The 20378-nt window shown below is 37.0% G+C and overlaps 1 protein-coding gene, 2 non-coding genes and 1 pseudogene across 8 annotated transcripts; all 4 read left to right on the top strand.

Annotated features, from left to right (window-relative positions):
• Nucleotides 1–58: 58 nt before the first annotated feature.
• Nucleotides 59–2399, top strand: LOC149006760 (mediator of RNA polymerase II transcription subunit 28 pseudogene; annotated as a pseudogene). 3 transcript variants are annotated; one of them, XR_016175098.1, is made up of 2 exons: nt 59–334; nt 1514–2399. The product of XR_016175098.1 is annotated as a mediator of RNA polymerase II transcription subunit 28 pseudogene, transcript variant X1 (transcript). The 3 variants fall into 3 exon arrangements; XR_016175099.1 differs by having other exon boundaries at nt 1647–2399; XR_016175100.1 differs by having other exon boundaries at nt 1697–2399.
• Nucleotides 2400–6068: 3669 nt separating this feature from the next.
• Nucleotides 6069–15606, top strand: LOC149006761 (U3 small nucleolar RNA-associated protein 18 homolog). Of its 3 annotated transcripts, XM_089166180.1 has the most exons (4): nt 6069–6288; nt 6389–6564; nt 10170–10408; nt 13220–15606. In XM_089166180.1, the coding sequence occupies exon 4, from the start codon at nt 13241–13243 to the stop codon at nt 14948–14950; it is 1710 nt and encodes a 569-aa protein (XP_089022306.1). In that variant the 5' UTR covers nt 6069–6288; nt 6389–6564; nt 10170–10408; nt 13220–13240; the 3' UTR covers nt 14951–15606. The 3 variants fall into 3 exon arrangements, with proteins under 3 accessions (XP_089022306.1, XP_089022307.1, XP_089022304.1); XM_089166181.1 differs by lacking the exon at nt 10170–10408; XM_089166178.1 differs by lacking the exons at nt 6069–6288; nt 6389–6564 and having other exon boundaries at nt 10033–10408.
• LOC149006762 (small nucleolar RNA snoR2/U65) lies at nt 11276–11418 on the top strand. The gene has a single exon (XR_016175401.1). It is a non-coding gene; the product is annotated as a small nucleolar RNA snoR2/U65 (small nucleolar RNA).
• LOC149006763 (small nucleolar RNA snoR77Y) lies at nt 11487–11571 on the top strand. The gene has a single exon (XR_016175408.1). It is a non-coding gene; the product is annotated as a small nucleolar RNA snoR77Y (small nucleolar RNA).
• Nucleotides 15607–20378: the final 4772 nt, after the last annotated feature.

Consider the following 20378-nt stretch of genomic DNA (forward strand, 5'->3'; position numbering starts at 1 on the left):
TTGTGTTCTTATGTACTACAAGAATAAACGAGTGGCTTTAAATGGCATTTGATATAATTCTTCGCTCTATTCTAGAGGAATGAACCGGATGAAAAGTTGTTCGTGAAAACGTGTTCTGCAGAAATCAGAATGTCCAGACATGTTCCGTAAGAACAAAACTCAAGAAATGTGCCCTCTAAAATCGTGAAACCAAGCGGAAGAACCTTCTTCGGTTTTGGACTTGAAAGTTGAGAAAGAGTACTCTCTTCTCTTCACCCAGCTTCTGCAACTCCAGCAGCGACTTCGACGATTTGTTGATTTCACTCCAAAACGTAAAAGAGGAATCTACATTCAGGTACCCATCTCTGTCTTTCGCTTTCTCTTTCTTGGATTCAACGCTCCCTTTTAATCATAGTAAAGGTATGGCTTGCTACCCTAAATTTGTCTCTTTTCCTCCCTTGTTCTTTCTTCAACCGAAAAATGAATCTGTTCCAGTAAATTTGAGACGAATTAACCCTGACATCCTCATTTGTCTTTTTGATGCTTTGATGGATTTATAAGAAGAGGGCTTCTACCAGGCTTGTTTTTGGTTTCAATAGTTCGGAACTGTGATGGGAATGTATCATGTTTGGTGATTTGAAAAACAAAAAAATTACTGGAAATCGAAGAGCAGGACTAAGTTTGCATTTTTGCTATTTGATTTTTCAGCCTTTCGATTGTTTTGTTGGTGCTTGCTTTCGTATTTTTCAGACTGATTCATAAACTGAAGGAACTCCAGGAGTTTAAACTCAACTAATCAAGTAGGATTCATGTACAGTTCTTTTATCTCAAACGAACAAATTACAGAAAGTTTGAGTAGCATCTATGGGGGAAATAATACAAAAGTTAAGTTGCAGTCATTACAAAGGCATAATCACACATTGATAAGCGTTGTCATTTATTAATCCTATTTGAATCTAACAAAAACTAGAAGGGTATCACTTGGAAGAACCATGAATCAAAATAAACACATGTTGAAGCAGATATTTAGAAGTTACAAAACAGTGGAAGGGAAGTGTAATTCTCCAAATTATGTAAGAGCCTGAAATCACAGCATGTTCTTTCGAGAACACCGTGAAGTTGCTAGTCTATGTTGAAACTGACTTAGCATATTGTCATTCTCAATGTCTATACTTGTCTTTGTACAAGTGTGAAGCGACAGTATTTTACCTTCATCCAAAGAGAAACAATAACACAGCAAAATGATGAGCAATACTTTTTTTTGGGTGAATAGAGCTAGCAATTTCTTTTTCACCATCGTTGGTTTTGACAAGATTTTCTCATATATGTTTGTGTTTCTCATGAATTTTAGTGCATGCACATGTTATCCATACTTCCAAGAGGAAATGGGAGTTTGATTGTTGTGTTCCAAATGTAAGATTTCAAGTTTGGCCCGGGTTTCTCTTCCATGCTGTATGTGCCTAAGTTTCTGCAGTTGCCTTTGGGTTTTCTGTGTATGTTTGCTTCTCCGTTTATATATGTTCTCTTCTTTCAGTGGCAAGTCAAGAGTTAGAGAAAAGGAAAATGCACTAGCTTCATATTGATTGATTTGGATACTTTCTGTATAATGGAAGACTACAAGAAGTGAACTCAAGCAGCTATATTAATTAGGGTCTGCTATGTTTCAGACATACATATACAGAGTATAACTATTGTTTGAATACAATTGACTGGGCAGTAAACCATAAGATGGCAGAGAGACAGCCACTCGACCAACAGCATCAACTGGAACAGCAGCAGCAGATACAGTCACAGACAACGAAGGAAGACATTATGGCCTGTGTAACAGCATTGGAAGCTGCACTCCTTCCATGCTTGCCTGCAAGAGAACTGCAAGCAATAGACCGTTCTCCCCACCCTTCTCATCAGATCAATGTAGAAAGACATGCTAGAGATTTTATGGAAGCTGCCAAGAAGCTTCAGTTGTATTTTATCAGTTTACAACATGAAGATCAACCAAGCAAGGAAGAAATGCTCTGGAAGGATATCGCACGGATGGAAGAAGAGTTGAAGACCAAAAATGAGCTGATTAAGAAACATGAACAGTTAATCGAAGGTTGGAGGAAGGAGTTGAAAGATCAGTTGGACAAACATATAACTGAGCTGGACAGGGTGTAATTGCCAACTTCCATTTGGGGTGTGTTCTCTCCATTCTGCACCATTTTGAGAGGGATCAGGATGTGAGTCAGATGCTACCTGTCTGGACAAGTGCATATGTAATTACTAGGAATGATTATTGAGATGGGAAGGGTTGCTGACAATTGACCAAAGTTTAGGCTCTGTTACAGTGTAACAAAGGATCTTTTGGCCTTTTTCTTCTTAGAGGGATGCGTTAGTTTATTGTGGACTATTTTGCAGTTATTTTAATACATTCACTTAAAAAATACAAAGCAAGAACACAAAGATGGTTCATAGACTGAGTTGCTAAATTTTTAACCCCCAAACTTTCATTGCTTTTTCTCACAATCTTTCCTCAATTCCTCTATTTAAGCTTCTCAACAAATCTTCATTTAGAATGGCTTTAACTTACGAAATTTTGAGCAGTCGGTCAATATTTTGAATTGGTTTAATTTTGAAGCTTCAGTATCTGCTACTTGGGAAAACAAAGGTTAAAACTGTTGGTTTATCTGATCTTCAGAGGTTCAAGTCATGTTCTCTCTGGCTTTTTCTTTTGTTCTTTACCTTGCTTGATTGGGATCAGTATTGGACCATTTTTAACTTGTGATCACAGGAATATAGTAGGGTTAAAAACGTCAAAAGTATATTGTGATAATGAGTGGAAAGGAAAACTGTTTTGGTTAGTTTGGTATTAGGGTTTTCTGTGTTGTCTAGTTTTGTGAAAGGAAAGATATGGTGACTATTTTTGGTAAACACAAACTAGACCTTTACTTAGTATAGGTGAAATTCGTTTCTGAAGTTGCACTTGTTCGCTAAGGCTGTGTTTGTTTGCAAAGGTGGGGTGGGAAAAAAAAGATGTGGTGGTGGAAGGAGAAGGAAATGAAAGATTTTGTGGAAAAGAGGGGGGCACCACTTTTTCACGCTCACCCATATGGGGTTTAAAATGGCTTGAGGTGGAAAAATTGGGGTGCCACATCCCCAGAATTTAAAGAATTTAATCTAGGAAACTTGTCTCTTACTTTTCCACCCCAAACAACCAAACAATTTACCATTTTAGGATTTAAGGGAAAAATAAAAAATTTACACTCTTTTCGAGAATTTTCTCACCCCACCTCTTATGGGAAAATACATCCCGTCCCAATAAGAATGTTTGGAAAACCTTTAAAAACATTTTTATAACATGTTATCAAAGGCACAGAAACAGAATTGTTCAAAAATAATAATAATATAATAATAAATAAATTAAGCATCCTCTAAAAAAATGCTTTTTGTAAAAAAAAAGATTCTGGCATAGAAGTGTTATGAAATGCATACTAGCAATAAATCCAATCTAAACACTTGTAAAATGAAAATGTCTAAATTTTAAAGAGATAATTTCTTCTATATCTTTCAATACTTACTCTTTATTTACTCTCACACCCTTTTCAAAAGTTTCATTTTAATTCTTGCAAAAAAAAAAGAAATTTGCACCCTTCTTGACTCCTGATATTTTAAAATGATTAAATTATCTTTTGTTTCTACCTCTTAATTATGTTGATTTTTTTTTTTCTTTCCTTCTTTTCCTCCTAAGAATCCATAAATGTATTTTTTTTCTTCTACATTTATAAAATTTATTTTGCTCTCTTTATGGCTCTTTTTGGTATCAATTATCATTGTCAATTATGAGAAATTTTCATTATTTTAAATTGTTTGGCATCTATTCTGAATTTTATTTTTATTTAAAATAATGAAAAAACCTCCAAAATCCATAATGAACTTTTTGTCCATTATGGATTGTGATGAGAATTTCATTATCTTCATTTGTGTAAGTTTACTTAAAGTTCTATAAGTAAGATGAGGGTAAAATAGTCAATACACATTCTTTTATATCAACAATACTTTTTCTTTCTTTTCTCACTTGTTTACTATCATTTTTAACAATTTTTTATCTTGACACCAAACTTATTTTCCATTTCATAATTTATTTTTTATAAAATTCACCAAACCATTTTTCATTCTTGACCAATAATGAATTCTTGTACTTATTTATTTTAAATAGGCATAATAGAGAATGAGAATTGATACCAAAAAGAGTATAGAAATTCATGTGACTAGATGTATGTATTTATTTGCTTTTCTTCTTTCATTCAATTAAGTGGGGAAGGAAAAAAAAATAAACATCTACTCACACATAATATTCACACATAATAGACTAATAGAAAGAAAAAAAATTGATCAAAGAAATTGATGTGATAGACTAAGGGGACAAAAATAAAGAGTACATTTTAAAATATGAGAGAAAAGTTGAAAAGGTGAGATAAGAGTACATTTTTTTTTTCTTTCTCGGAGATGAAATTTTTCAGAGGGAAGTATGAGTAAATAGAGAGTAAGTACAAAGATTGAGAGCTCATAGGTTCAACTCTTACCGGTAGCATATGTAATAAATATCTTTATTCCCATTCTCCTATATATAAAAAGCGCATTTGTGTTGTAGGGTTGGTAGAGTGGTAAGATCTAGACCTGTAAATGGATAGCTGAAATTCGCCTCTGAATTCGCATTTGTATTCGTTTAAGGGTATTTGTATCCGGAATTTTTCTTACAGGAAAAGATCTGTATCCATCCGCTAACAACCAGATTCGGATTCAGATAATCGCTTATCGGATCGGATAATATCCGGATAAAAATTTATCCGGATAGAGTAATAAGTGATTAACATTTTTTTCTTTAAAAATGGATGATAATCAGATTCGGATACTAGAAATCAGATTCAGATAGCAGTATTCGATAATCGGAAATTAGAAATTTATAATAAAAATATAAAAATGTGACAATTATCAATCAATAGGATCGGATTATTATCGAATAGCCGATAAAGTTTTGGATTCAAATTTGGATGCCTTTTGTAAATTTTTGCTGGATTCGGATACTAGTGTCCGAGCTAAATCCGATCTATTTACAGGTCTAGTAAGATCCATACTTCTCAACGTAGAGGTCATACGTTCAACCCTTGCGAACAACAAAACTCCCTTTGAGGATGTAATTAAGGTGCGCGCAAGCTGGCCGGATGAACCTCAAAAACTCAAAAAAAAAAAAAAAAAAAAAGAAGCGCCATTGTACCCAGAAAAAAAATATATATACAGACATTGAGAGAGAATTTTCCAATATTAAAGGCTAAACTAGTCTAACCGGTTAACCCTGTTTTGTTGAACTCACTCTAAACCCCACTCAACAAAAACCAAAACCTCGTTCTTGAAGCTCGGTGAAACCCAACCCTTTGCTACCTTGCCCCCTTCAACCAATGGTACTCAACGACAATCAATGGAAACCAACAATTAGTTGTTTTCTTCTTCTTCTTCTTCTTCGTATTCAACCCTTGATAGTCATGGCTAAAGATCTCTATGGCTTTTTCTAGGTTATTCTTAGCAAAGGTTCTGTATTCGCTTGTGAGATTGAGGCGGAGTGGAAGAACTTGAAGTCAAAAGGATCAGGTAGACTCCAATTCGAGACTGTGTTTTGAATTCCCAAATAGCTACTCTGATCTTAAATCCTCCAAACCCGTTATTTTTCCATTATTGACAAAACCATTATGGTCTTAGGAGTTGTATGGTAATGATTTTGGTACAGTTATTTTGTGCCATTTGCTTGTTTTGACACAGAAATGATAAAAATCTTGTATGATAAATCGGTCTGAATTTTGTGTGCAGTTTAATGAAAATGTGCCCAACCGGACATTTGGCACACAAATTCATTGTGTCCAACAAGCTCTAAAGTCTAAATTGTGGCTTTTCTGACATAGAAAGCACGAATTTACGAATTTGCGGGCCCAAGTGATGTTCGTGACGGTGCTTAGGGTTATCGATGTAATTTCCACGATAACCCTAGGCTCTCGTCATCTCTCTCGTCTCTCTCAACCCTCACGACGCTGTCTGCTCTCTCTCGTCCCTCTTTAACTCTCTTAACTCTCTCAACTGTGTCGTCTGTCTCTGCTCTCTCTGCTCTCTCTCGTCTCTGTCCATCTCTCGACTCTCTGGTCTCTCTGACCCTCTCTCGTCTCGCTCAAGGATCTGGGTTGCTGGACTCTCGAGTTTCTCTGCCTGCTCTATATTGGAGGTTGAAGAAGAGCATCAAGTCGGGCACACCTCCTCCTTTGTCTCTCAACAATACCGCCCCTGGTATGTTTTTGTCTACTTCTTTTTCCCCCAATAATTTATCTTCCGATTGGAGTGAAATTAGGGGTTACCCTGACATCTGGTTGTGGATTCTGCTCTGTAGTTCGAGCAAGGTTCGAACTAGGTTACCGAAGCTTTTGGTGGTGGATTCTGCTCTCAAGGTCTCTCACCTCTTCTCTCTAATCTCGCTTAACTTGGTAGCATATTCTCTCTGGTGTTGTGCTCTCTGCAACCAACACTCTTCTTTCTTCTGCTGTGGTATACTACCGCTGCCGCCAGGTATGTTCTTAAATCTCCAGTTTCTTCACAGAAAGGCTAACTGAACAGTATATGCTGCAGCTATATAAACCCCAATTTGGTTTTTTTTCTATGAGGGGTTTCTTTTGGGTTGTATGTGTATTATAGAGATGCGTAATTTTCCATCAAAGGTATGAACCATTGTTGTGTATGACTCTGCTGTGCCAGCCCAACTATTGAGCTAGTGTAACCTCCAATTTTGCCCAGATAAGGCCATCTTCAGTTCCTGTTTCTGGATATTATTTATTTATACTCTCTCCCTGTCTTTGTCTCTGTGTGACTGTATTGGTATGTTTTCTCTTTTGTACGTAGGAAATGTAGATATGCCTAGTCCTAAGAGCAAGCTTGTGAAGTACAGTTCTTATCCATCTTTCTTAATTCAAAGTTGAAGAAAAAAATTTCACCAACAAAATTTGAAGAAAGATTACTTAGCTCCGACTGAATATCATTCTAGCAAAGAAAAGAATACCTTGCAAGACCAATATTCATTTGAACAATGATAAACTGATTGTTAAGAGACAAATACAATTCCAACCACCTTTTGTATGGATTCCCATCAGTTGCATTGTTATGGTTTCAATACAAAAATTTGGGCTGTGACTCATGCATTACTGAAATAGATTCTGAGTCTAGAAATGTAGTTCGAAGCCAAGCATTTGTAATTTGATTTTTCTAATATCTTTGGAAATATTCCTCTAAACAGTCTTCCAGCTTCAATCAAGTTATCTTTGAAAAAGTTCAACCTTAAGAAAACAAAATTGATACTCAAAAGTCTAAGCTCACCTCTATAATGAACAATGCCCAAATGTCATATTCAAAAGTCAGTGTTCTAGAATAAATTAGACTGTCTTTTGTTAGGACCCCTTCTCACTAGCCTAACTTGTCTCCCTACCAAACTCCTCAACAGCAGCAAAGATTACTCAGATTGATAAATAAAGAACATGAACAAATGAGGAAGTTGAATATCATTGCATATATATTACGATGACAATCCAACTTGAATCACTACAACAGACTCTATTCATCTTCTAACTAATTCTTGGAATGATAAAACAGAAATAAGGTAAAGCTGCAACTACCACCAGAAGGTTATACCCTTCTCCTGAGAGGCCCCCTCTCCCCGCAAGATCAACTTGCCTTTCTCTTCCTCTCCCCCCCTCTACTATTCGGCTATTCCCCTTATATTATTCTTCCATCCCCTGGTACTCTAACAAACTCGATTCTCTTATCCACTGTCCTGCTGCCATCTGGCCTACAGTTCTGTCTTTTAGTGCATAATAAAAATGGTGGTATTTGCCCACTCCTGGGTTGCCACTTGGCCTTCTTCTACACCTGCTGCTGGTGTAGCTACCACATCTCCCCTGTTTCACCTATGTTCTGCCCTGTTCCAGCCAATGTTTCTGCTGTTCTTCTCTGTTTCTTCTTTCGTTGATACACTTGTGTAATCAGGTGCGTATCATCTTTCCCTAGAGCTGTTGTGGATGTTGTAAACACCATAATTTATCATTAAAGGTCTTCTAATCAGTCTAATACTAAGGTAGATAAACTTGCAATAGAATTGTATGCTAATCCAACTCAAACGCTCAATTTAAATACCAATGTCATGCCATGACATTTCTTGAATTTAGATTCAAAAGTTTTGGGTTACATTCCATCCATTACATTGACCCATGAGAAAAGATCTTTTACAAAGCTGTGTGGTTTCAGTTGAGTGGCCATATCCTGTTTTATTTGACCAATTGTAAACAATTAATATATGCTTTACTCATCTTTTTGGATGTTGATGGTGAAGTGTCGTGGGATGTTAAAAATTGATTTGGATTCAAGACCATTGTTGTTTTTCAAATTATTGCAAGTTTGCTAATTAGGGTTAAGCATGGCTGAAGTTCATGATAGCCACAGAGGTAGTATGATGCAGCTTGGAAGAATGATTTCATTATGGGCTTAAACTGAAACCAGCAGACAAATTTACTTCTTCTCTTAAAATTCAACTTGGTCTCCCTTTAACATAGAAACCATAGCAGTGATACCTAGTCGGTTGGTTCTGTTGTTAAGTCATTCCAGTAGACAAAATGACAAATACCATTTTTTTAACACCCAAAATGCCCCTCTAACCTCATGGAAGTGGGTGAAGGAATATCCCCTTCACCCATCTTCTTCCACAAAACCTCCATCACCACTCCCTCCCTCCATCCCCAAAACAAACAAAAAACAAATGTCAAGGTGAACAGATCCATCATTGTATTCTTATGCTGATCTGACGTCCATATCCCCTTCCCTAGTTACTCCTGCTCTAGCTGGGACACCTTACTGAAGTGATTGTACTATAACGAAAGCTTAAACAGATCTTGGAAACAGTTCTATTAAAATCTTGTGTATATTTATTTCATTGCATGATGATGATGTGTATTTGGACTGAAACTAGCTCATCGTGGAAGATATTTGGACCATAAAGAAAATGCTTTTTTGATTAGCTTCGAAACTAAACTTTACTCAAGTTACATACCATACAAGATTCTGTGCCAATTTTGCCAGAGAAACATGCCCATCTATGTCCAACCATACAAGATTTCAGTACAGATTTTGTGCCGAATTTGGCAAATTTAGCACAAGAGCATCAAAAGTGGATTTTGTGCTGAATTGGGAATTTTGGCACATAATCATTGCCATACAACCCCTTAGTTTCTCGGACAAAACCATGTTGATCTATCGCTTTGAAACTGCAGGTATTCTTGTGTTTGGATTCCTTAATTTCCTTGTGATGCCACTGTTCTTGTTTCTTTTGTTTGGTACAAAACCCAGGTCTGCTTTTGATTATTGAAGTTCAAATCAAATCCGGTGTCTTCATCTTCTAGTGATAGTTTATTTTTATCCTTTTAACCTTGAAGCAGACCATGGTAGCAGTAACAACGTTTTCGTATACATTTGTTAGGGCAACATGTGGCTTATGCTGGGATGAATCAAGTGTTCAATTTATTTGTTATTCCATGAATCAATCAATTGCCACAAGAGTGTCCCTTTTCTTTCCTTTTGCTTTGATTTGTATACACACAAGTGGCTATTTTTTCCCGAAATAGTTAGTATCTGATCTGGAATGGCTGTATTATTAATAAATTTGGAATTGGTTGATTCACAATCAATATTATTAAATACTTTTTCCCTCTAAATGGCTGATAATCTGAGAAATAATGAGTTAATGCATTTATCAGTCCTGCTGGAACAATTTATACTGTCTTAAGGAATATCTTTCCCCCAACTAAGGGTGTCAATTTGGTACTGAAACTTTTACCAACATCGAAATCACACCGTTTCAAAATTCGGTATGGTTTGTACCGAAACCGAATTTGGTAATTTAGTACGGTACAGTTTTGGTACAAGGCATTATACCGACGGTATGTACTGTATACTGTTCCGTAATACCAGAAACCGGAAACCGAATTTAGTACTGAATTTAAGGGGTTATTTGTGTAATTTACATCTTAACATTATAACCCATTAACCCTAAATGTTATTTGCCTTTACTCTTTACTGTTATTCGTTGTTCATTCTTCCTTCAATTCCTCTCTCTCTCTCTCTCTGTGTTCCAGACCAGCGACTGATCACTGAGATTGTGAGAGCCTTCTTCATCTCGTCTCCTACTCTTCTCTTCTTCAAGATTTTGGTTTTGATTGCAAGCAGCACCCAGCAAGTCTCTAAATCTCTGAGTTCCAGCATACGGGCTAACTGTGCGAAGTTGAGAGCCTTCTTCGTCTCCTACTCTTCTCTTCTCTTCTCTTCGTTTTACCTGAACCAGGTGCACACCTGCAAAAACAGAACAAGTGTGAAGGTATCTTCTCTTCTTTTTCATTTTCTCTATTAATTTTTTTTCTTTTTCTAGATGCTAGTCTGCACTCTGCAGTTGAGTTCGATTCAAAACAATTCTTCTATTTATTTAATTGACCAGTGTAAAATGCCTATCACACAATCCCAATTTTTCCTATATTTCCTTCAATTTAATTTAATGCATGCTCTGCGGGTTCCATAAGCTCACTGATTAGCTTGATCCTCTTGCTCATCAGGTGACAAACTTTTGTTCCCAACTCTAGCTCATCAGGTGTAATTATTTAGTACCATTCTCCATCTTTATTATTTAGTACCATTCATCTATTGTTGAATTAGGGCACCCGTTAGGTTTTCGTAGTCTTTATAAAGCTTTCCTTCATTCGTAGACTCAATGGTTGTTTAGCTTATTCTTTTGTTTTTTTTTTTTTATGTTTTTGGATCTTTGCTTTGGAATTTGTTTTGGCTTTTGGGCTTTGCTGTTATCCGTGATAGTGTGAAGCTAATGATTCATCCTTCAAACAAGTTTGATGGAAGAAGATGAGGAATCTCAGTGAGGAAGCAATCCCATTGATATGAAGAGCCGGCTGACAATCCTAACAGAAGCGATTTTGCAGCCATTCCATTCTTCCCCAATCAAAGAAACAGAGACTACGTCATCTTTGATTCGTTTCGATTTCAAATTTTTTGGTATCGATTCGCTCTTCAGGTGTGGTTTGTCAGTTTTGATTATTTGATTGGGTTTTTTGGTCTGGTTTCATTCTCGTTTTATGTGGGTGATTATTCACGGGCCTCTGAGGGTTTTCCTTCTTTCTTCCTCTCGTTTTCTGTTTTTATGATTTTATTTTTTCCTTCTTCAAGGAAGAAGGAAGAAGGTTCGATGCCACGTCACCGGTAGTTAACAAACAATGACCGGCGATGCTATGATCGGACCAATATCAAGTTTCGTAAGGTGATAGGAATCTGTGAACTGATAATTTCCATTCATCCATGGAGCCGTTTTCTGCGATTACATTTTTCTTAATTGTTATGGAGTTCTCCTTTATCTTGAATTCCTGGCACTAATTTGTGTTAGTATATGATTAAAGCCTGTGATGATATTGCTTGATTGTATGTTGGAATTACCGTCTGAATATCATCTTGATGACAATTGGCAATCTGAGGCTTTATATTTATTCAATTTAGGTTTATTAATTATTACTAGAATAAACAAGATGAACATAACAAATGTGGCATGGCAACGCAATGAAAAATATGGTTGATATGTTCATATACAAATGATTCTTGTAACAGAATTGAAAGAAATAAAAAGAACCATTCTTAAAGGTTTAACTACAATGGAGGAAGGTCTGCTTCATCATTTCAACCTCCCACAGACATTCATATGGATTTCTAGCAATAAAACAAAGGATCTACCCTCAATTGCAATCCTTGTGTTAGCCAAGAAGTTTTAAAAACTGATCCATAAAATCTCTTAGAACCACAATACTTGCTTCTTCTTTTTTTCTCCCTTCTTACTTTGTCATTCTACATGCTGTTAGCAAAGCAATTGTATTTTGTTTTGTGGTCTCTTCAAATCCTTTCAATATCCTGAATCTTTGGTACAGTGAATGGAGAGAAACATGAATGTTATACTTTTAGAGCTTAGTTGAATTCGAGCAATAAATTCTTATAATATAGCTTAGCTACCATACCAGAAGAAGCAACACGAAAGGAATCTTCACTGTGAATTCTATTCTGAAAAATTAGCAGGATTAATGTAATAATTTTCATGTGGGATGGTAGTAAAAGTATAGGAAAAGATCATATGGAGTACTTGAAACACCATAAAAAATATTGTGAAAATATCCTGCAAGGGGTTAGGAACAAGCAGTTTGGTCTGTTTCTGTGGCATTCTATCTTCATCCCCATGATATAGCAATGGACCATACTGATTTTTGCCCCAGGCAAAAAATACACCATATGCTCTGTTTCATCAACTGCTGCGCTTCAAAGAAATTTTTTTTTTTTTTGGCCAAATCACTTAAAGAAATCTATAATAAAAGAATGAGTTTCATACTGATTTTCATACTATAACAAAACCGAACCTTATACCCAACTGTGCCGTTTCTTCATATCGTATCGTTTTTTAAAATACCGTTTTCATACTGTACCGTATAAATTAGGTACAGTACGGTTTCGGTATGAGGTTTTCAAATTCTACACTGTACCGAATTACCAGTACCGTACCAAATCGACACCCCACCCTATAGTGCTGGATTTGTTTTGATGGTTTTAAAACCCCTTGTCCTTTCAAATTGGTTTGTAAAGGGTTATTTTATCTTTCTATTTTTAGGGGGGAGGGTGTTGTGTTCCAGTAGGCTGTCATCCTTCTTTGTGTTTTCTTGAGTTGTGTGGACTGAATTTCTGCTGATAGGAGTTTGGTCATTTCCTTCCATGATGGTAAGCTGGGCCTCTACGCTTTGTGGATGTTATGGATAAACAGGAGAAGAAAATTTTGAAAACTTAATTTTCTTTTTCGGGAGCTTAATATGTCAGTTTCAGCTACTAACTGAGTTTTGCGGATTATTTGTGTGGAGTGAGGGGTGGGATTTGGTTAGATACCTCAGTGGCTCAGACCATGAGTTATCCGATTATATGGTTGTATTGATTTGTTGATATTATATTATGTCTTGGACTTTGAAGACAGTTACAGGACCTCTTTACTGTAGTAAGCTTGAAAATTGAGAGTCAACTTGATCTTCAATTTTAGAAACCTCATGTTGTTCGGTTGTTGTCTACTGTGCTAATGCATTTTTTATTTCTGCTGGTCTTGCAGAGTTGGCTTTTTTATCAAACAATGAGTTTGATTTCTCAAAATGCTCTTCCAAAAAACCGAGTTGATAAGGTGAAAAAGCAAGAGACCAAAGAGCCTGTATTTGTGGAAGGAAATGAAGAAACTGAAGTTATAGAAGAACCCAACTCGGCTGGTAAGAAGAGTAAAAAGAGAAAGAAAGAGAAAAGTGATGATGCGAAGCAATTAGATATTGAGGAAGAAAAGGAAATGAAGAAGCTGGAGAACTTCTTGTTTGGGTCCCTATACTCTCCAGTTGTATTTGGAAAGGAAGATGAGGAAGAAGTTGGAGGTTTGAGTGATGGGGGTCTTGATGGTGGGCCTACTTTGTTCTTCACAGATAGATCTGCGAATGAGGTAGTGTCAGCTTATGAGGAGGTGGAATTACAGAAAGAGAACAATGGTGAAATGACTGAAAAAAAGGAGAGGAAACCTGTATGGATTGATGAAGAGGAGGAAAAAATGACTGTAGATCTCTTGAAAGTAAACGGGAAATTGAGGAAGAAAGATGATGAGCGTTTTATTTCTGGTTCAGAGTATGTTTCAAGGTTGAGGGCGATGCATGCCAAGCTGAATCCAGGGACAGAGTGGGCCCAACGCCGAGCAGGATCAAGTTATTATTCTCCTGATGATGACTCAGATGAAGAAAGTGATGTTGTCATTGCGCGGGATCATAAGAACATAGAAGACACCGATGATATCCTTCAGTCAAATGAAGACCTTGTTCAGAAAAATGGTTCAAGATTGTTACCTGGATTATTGGAGTACTCAAGATTGGTAGATGCAAATGCCACAGATCCCTCCAATGGCCCCATTAACTCAGTTCAATTCCACAGGAATGCTGAGTTGTTTCTTGCTGCTGGGATAGATCGGAGGCTTAGATTTTTCCAGATTGACGGGAAACGAAACACTAAGATACAAAGCATCTTCCTTGAGGATTGTCCCATTCACAGAGCTGCTTTCTTACCAGATGGGTCCCAGGTTATTGTTGCAGGACGGCGCAACTTTTTTTACTCTGTTGATCTAGTGAAGGCAAGTATTGACAGGATAGGACCCTTAATTGGCAGAGAGGAAAAGAGCTTGGAAGTTTTTGAGATATCTCCTGATTCTAGAACTATCGCTTTTACGGGTAATGAAGGTCATATTCTCTTGGTTTCAGCAAAAACAAAAGAGCTGTGTGGCACACTGAAGATGAATGGAACTGTTCGAGCTTTGGCTTTTGCTGATGACGGAAGGCAACTGTTAAGTTTTGGTGGGGATGGGCATGTCTACCACTGGGACTTGCGAAAGAGGACATGCCTTCATAAAGGTGTTGACGAAGGCTGTGTCTATGGTTCAGCTCTCGGCACATCTCCAAACGGAAGTCTTTTTGCAGCAGGTTCAGAAAGTGGGATTGTCAATCTTTACAACAGAGAAGAGTTCTTAGGGAACAAGAGAAAACCTATAAAGACCATTGAGAATTTAACTACTCGGGTGGATTGCTTAAAATTCAATACAGATGCTCAGATAATGGCTATTTGCTCGACGATGCAAAAGAATAGCCTAAAGCTAGTTCACATCCCATCCTATACTGTATTCTCTAATTGGCCCCCACAAAACAGGACTCTTCACCATCCTAGATGCATAGATTTTAGTCCTGGTGGTGGCTACATGGCCATGGGAAACGCTGCAGGAAAAGTGTTCTTGTACAAGTTGCATCACTACCAACATGCATAAAGTGATGGATGGCAATCTAACTAAATGTCTCCTGTTTTTTATAGTCAGGTATTCCAGATGCAAATTTTGAAAAGTTACTTGGCAACCTTGTGAGTGCCAAGGCAGGGCAGCAGAGGTATACATTGTATGAGGTGGCACTGTTATGATTAGGACAGCATTGAGAGTCACAAGTATAGTGTTATCAAAATGTCTTTTAACTATTTTTGACATTCATGTTATCTCTTGAGTATATGAGGTCAGTAAGTCTCTGTAAGCATCAAAAGGGATAAGTAGTCAATTTAAATTAACTGCCTTTAACAGGTTTTGCTCATCAGGCACCTATAGATGATGACTTCAATATGTGGTTCTTCTGTATATTGTCTTGATCTTTATTTCTGTTCTGTTTTATGAGTTTTTCCAAACGCAGTGTCTTAAATTTTTTTCCTGTAAGCTGTTTTGTTTAAGCTTCGAGAAGGGTGTTTGAAGCCTTCGGAACAATGTTTTATAGTTGTGCAAATTGCATGTTAGTCTGAGATGTATTCGTTCAGGCTTGTCGAAGTCTTTACATTTAAATGTCGTTCATATTATTGGACTTCTAACCCTGTGCTTGCGCGATCTTAATATGTATAATAATGATAAAGTGTACACCGGTTACATTCTCAGGATAGTTCATGTATAATTTTAATATGGCACTAAATAAAATCAAATCATAACCTTTCACTAAGAGATGTTGATTATTATCAATCGACCAACACCCCCCAAAAGGGGTAGTTTCATATTTTTTTAAATAAAAAAATTAGTACAAAAATTCATCTTCTATTGGAAAAAAAGAGAGCATAGTTTAGTAACAAAAATAAATTTGCTACGTCAAAATGAAAAATTGCATTCCTAATCCTAAAATCAATACTAAGTAAACCTCTTCTTCTTGCTTGTCCAGTAGAATCTCTAACAAATTGCAAGCCCTAATGATTTCCTTTACTATTTCTTCCACTTCTTTTTATTGTAGAATTTTTTTTCTTGGATTAAAAGGAACTAGAGAAGCAGTAGCTTCATAGAAAAAGAAATGGGGATCAGTAAGAAGACTATCATTTAAGTGGTTTTCCCCACTTTGTTTAATTAGGAGTTTTTCTTAGATGAGAGGGAACAGTGAAAGGCAGAAAGTGATAAAGAAACGTGTAGAAACCCATGCAGATCTTGAGAAACTTCATGCAAGAGGATTGCTTGAAGATTTTGAAATGAAAGAAACGAGAGACGACAGAGTTTTCATTTTTCATAAAGAGAATATACTCACTATTATACCCTCCTTTTAAATTGAGCATTTAAAACCAAGAGTTGATCCATGCCAAACTGCACGTGCAAGGGGACACCCAAGAGGAACATGATTTATATTTTCCAAATCTCCACAACGAGGACAATGTGGGTCTACTGGTATATGACGACAATGAAGTGAGTAACCTGTTGCCGACAATGAAGTGAGTAACCTGTTGCCAAAGCCCCAACACTCCCACGCCACAAGAATCTAGTCTCCTGCTTTGTTTACCCTAGTCTCACATGCCTTCAGTTGTCTCTTCCATCATGCTCAAAATTCTAATATCAATTATTAGGAATTAGAGTTTGGGGTCGTGCTCCTGTGGTTTCGCATCTATTGTTTGTAGATGATTCTCTCTTATTTTCAGAAGTATCTCTTTAGAGATTTATCAACTAAAGGATCTTCTTCAGCTTTATTGTCGTGCTACTGGTCAAGCCATTAATTACAGAAAGTCTGAGATTACTTTCTCACCGAATACATCAAGTCACTTGAAGAGATGGTTTTCACGTGTGCTAAGGATGTCCTATACATCAGGTCCTAAAAAATATTTAGGACTTCCAACAGATTTTGGACTTACCAAATCAACTTCATTTAAGGACATTACTAGTAAAGTTGTAGGGTGCATTAATGGCTAGAAGTCGAAATTTCTTTCACATGCTGGCAAAGAAATTCTTTTAAAATCTGTTGTTTCCTCTATGAGCAATTATGCCAGTATGCATTTTACTCATAATTGCAAATAATTTTGGAGTAAAATGCATACTAACATAATTGCTCATAGAGGAGACAATAGATTTTAAAAGAACTTATTTGCCAACATGTGAAAGAAATTTCGACTTCTAGCCATTATGTTCGCCCTGCAGCTTTACTAGTAATGTCCTTAAATAAAGTTGATTTGGGAAGTCCAGAATCTGTTGGAAGTCCTAAATATTTTGTAGGACCTGATGTATAGGACATCCTTAGCACACAAGAAAATCATCCTTTCAAGCAACTTGGTGTATTCAGTTGAGAAAGTAATCTTAGACTTTCTGTAATTAATGGCTTGACCAGTAGCACGACAATAAAGCTGAAGAAGATCCTTTAGCTAATAAATATCTTTAATAGATACTTCTGAAAATAAGAGAGAATCATCTACAAACAATATATGCGAAACCACAGGAGCACGACCCCAAACTCTAATTCCTAATAATGGAAGAGACAACTAAAGGCATGTGAGACTAGGGTAAACAAAGCAAGAGAGAGAGGGTCTCCTAGACGAATTCCCCTTCCAGGAATAATGCGTCCTGTGAAGCACCATTGATAAGGATATGATAAGAGGTAGATCTCAAACTACCCATTATCAGGCAAACAAATCTCTCAGATAAGCCCATCTTTAACAATAGACGCTCCAGAAATATCCAATCAACACGATCATAAGCCTTTTGCATATCTAACTTGGCAGCCATATACTTCCGCATCTGTTTCTTACTGCAACAAAAATATTGTCAGATATGATTCTTCCAAGAACAAAATTGTCAGATATGCTTCTTCCAAGAACAAAAGCAGATTGAAAGGGACTAATAATGTTGTTAAGAACCTCATGAAGACGAGAAACAATAATTTTCGTCATCACCCTACAGACTACGTTACTCAGAGCAATTGGCCGAAGCTAATTTGCAAATTCCGGTTGATTAACCTTTGGTACAAGACAGACAAAAGTCTCATTGAAGGTAGGAGAGATATAACCCGAATCAAAGAATTCCACGACCACAGAGAAAAGATCCTGATGAATTAAATCCCAATATTTCTGGAAAAAAAGCTGGAGGAAATTCATCTGGTCCAGGCGATTTTAAAGGGCTCATAGCGAATAAAGCTATCCTTCCTCCATTATTGATATATGAAGTAACCACCGAAGGAATGAAGCCCAAGATCGTATCCAATGCAACCGAATCGATTCCTTTTCTTCCAAAAATCCCTTCAAAATAGGATAAAATTGTTGCATACATTTGATTCGAGTCCGTAGTTCACTCACCTTCAAAATTACGCAGGGAGAGAATCCTATCTTTTTGCCGCCTTTGTAGGGTAGTTGAATGAAAATAGCTGGTATTCTTATCACCTTCCTTTAACCGGTCAACACGAGATTTTCTGTCGCCAAAATAATTCTTCTTTTTCTAGCAAATCAGGTAATTTATTTTTTAGACTGTTTAAAGCTAGATGAGAGTCTTCCGAACTTGGAAAACCTTCAAGGTGAGATATCCGATTGACTGTGTTATGAATTTGGCTTTGCAGATCACCAAACACCTGCTTATTCCATCTTCTATAATCATGGCGGCATTGAGATAATTTTCCAGTAATGATGGATGAATGATTGCCAAAGTGAGTTAAGGACCAAGCAAGAGGTTGCCACATCCTTGCAGGTAGGATGACAAAACCACATCGCCTCAAAATGGAAAGGGCGAATGGGCGATCTCCATTAAAGCAACCGGCAGCAGTATCCAAAATTAGAGGTGAATGATCCAAACCAATTGCAGGATTTACAAATACAGCAGCACTTTATGAATATCCAAACTAATACGACAATGATAGAACACGGATTGAGCACCATTAGGACCCCCTGTTAGTTGTTGAATTTGAAAAACCACACCAAGCATGCGTCCAAAGGAATCACTACTGAAGACCCCTGTTAGTTGTTGAATTTGAAAAACCACACCAAGCATGCGTGCCAAAGGAATCACTACTTACTCTTCCGACATGCCAAACTCTTCCGACATGCCAAAGGAATATCATGAAAATGAACCCACATTTGAATTGTGTTAAAAATGCATACTTCTCTGTTGGATTCCATCGTTCAAATAAAATCGCATTCCCATTAACACACCAAAGTCCAGAAGATAGGATACGATCTAGATCCGTTGGATGGGAAAAATGAAAACTATATTGATCATTCTCCCTGGGTTCAATAGAAGTTGGATGTCTTGTATTCCATGAGCGGAGAAGTGGTGTAGTCACCCCTTGCTTACGGTATGGGCGAATTACCAAAACCTTACCAATGAGCACTAGATTAAACTCTGCCTGTATTTCCTCCTTGGTATCATCGTTCAACATCAACAATGACATCGCTGGTAAATCTGATGGAAGGAAGAAGTAGAATACTTAGAAGAGTCTCCCATTGCAGAAATATTAGGTGTTGATGATGCTGGTGATGGATCAGAATTGGTGAGATGATCACGAATAACAACCCCTTTCCTAGTGATCATAATGAGTATTGCAGAAAGATTAGTGGAGAATTAGAGAAGATTGCCAGAATGAAGTAAAGTAAAATCACGCACAGTGGCGGACAGGTGATTGACGAAACACAAAAAGATTGACCTCAAAACAATTCAAAAATAGGTGATCCATGCTAAACTGCACGTGCAAAGGGACACCCAAGAAGAACATGATTTATAGTTTCCAAATCTCCACAACGAGGACAATGTGGGTCTACTGGTATATGACGACAGTGAAGTGAGTAACCCCTTGCCAAAGCCCCAACACTCCCACACCACAAGAATCTAGAAATCTTGGATAGAGTCTTCCACTGCCAAATTGTTTTCCACAATATAGAAGTGGTATTAAGAGAACTTACTCTTGCTAAAGTAGGATGTGGAGAGATGGGAGGAATCCTGAGAAGTGACCACTTCAAGCAGCACTCTAAAATTGTTGATCATCTTCCGAATAAGTCCTCAAATTTATTTTCAGAATTCTATTAACATCTATCAGATCCCCAAAATTCTGCAGAACATTGACCTTCCAAGTCATAATATGTTGATCTATAAAATCATAAACCAAAATATTATCTGGTGCATTCGGAGTGGTCTGGCTAGTTCCATACCAATGTCACATCGTAGCCATTTATCTCTCCATGGATCTATCAAGTTTCCTCTTCCAATTGACCAACCAAGACCTTTCACCAAAGCCTCCCTTCCCCACAGTATACTTCTCCATCCCCAACTAAAGCCTTTATCAAGAATTATGGAGTTTTTTCTACCTCTGAATGAAAATAAGATTCGTCACAGATATCTAAGGCAAAAAATGAATAATTACGAGCAAATAACAATGAAAATGATACCAACAAAGCCCTTAGTTTTGGTACGCTATGAATCATTCGAGAAGTAGCGAACTCCA

Source organism: Hakea prostrata, chromosome 8, assembly GCF_041222555.1.
Source record: "Hakea prostrata isolate BN-2017 chromosome 8, UWA_Hpros_2, whole genome shotgun sequence".
NCBI lineage: Eukaryota > Viridiplantae > Streptophyta > Magnoliopsida > Proteales > Proteaceae > Hakea > Hakea prostrata.

What these genes read in the sequence shown, in the direction of transcription:
- LOC149006761 (XM_089166178.1), top strand. Translation starts at nt 10,088, where the DNA reads ATGTTATTTGCCTTTACTCTTTACTGTTATTCGTTGTTCATTCTTCCT. An exon ending in AAAACAGAACAAGTGTGAAG is followed by an intron (nt 10,409 to 13,219) that starts GTATCTTCTCTT and finishes CTGGTCTTGCAG; the next exon opens with AGTTGGCTTTTTTATCAAAC.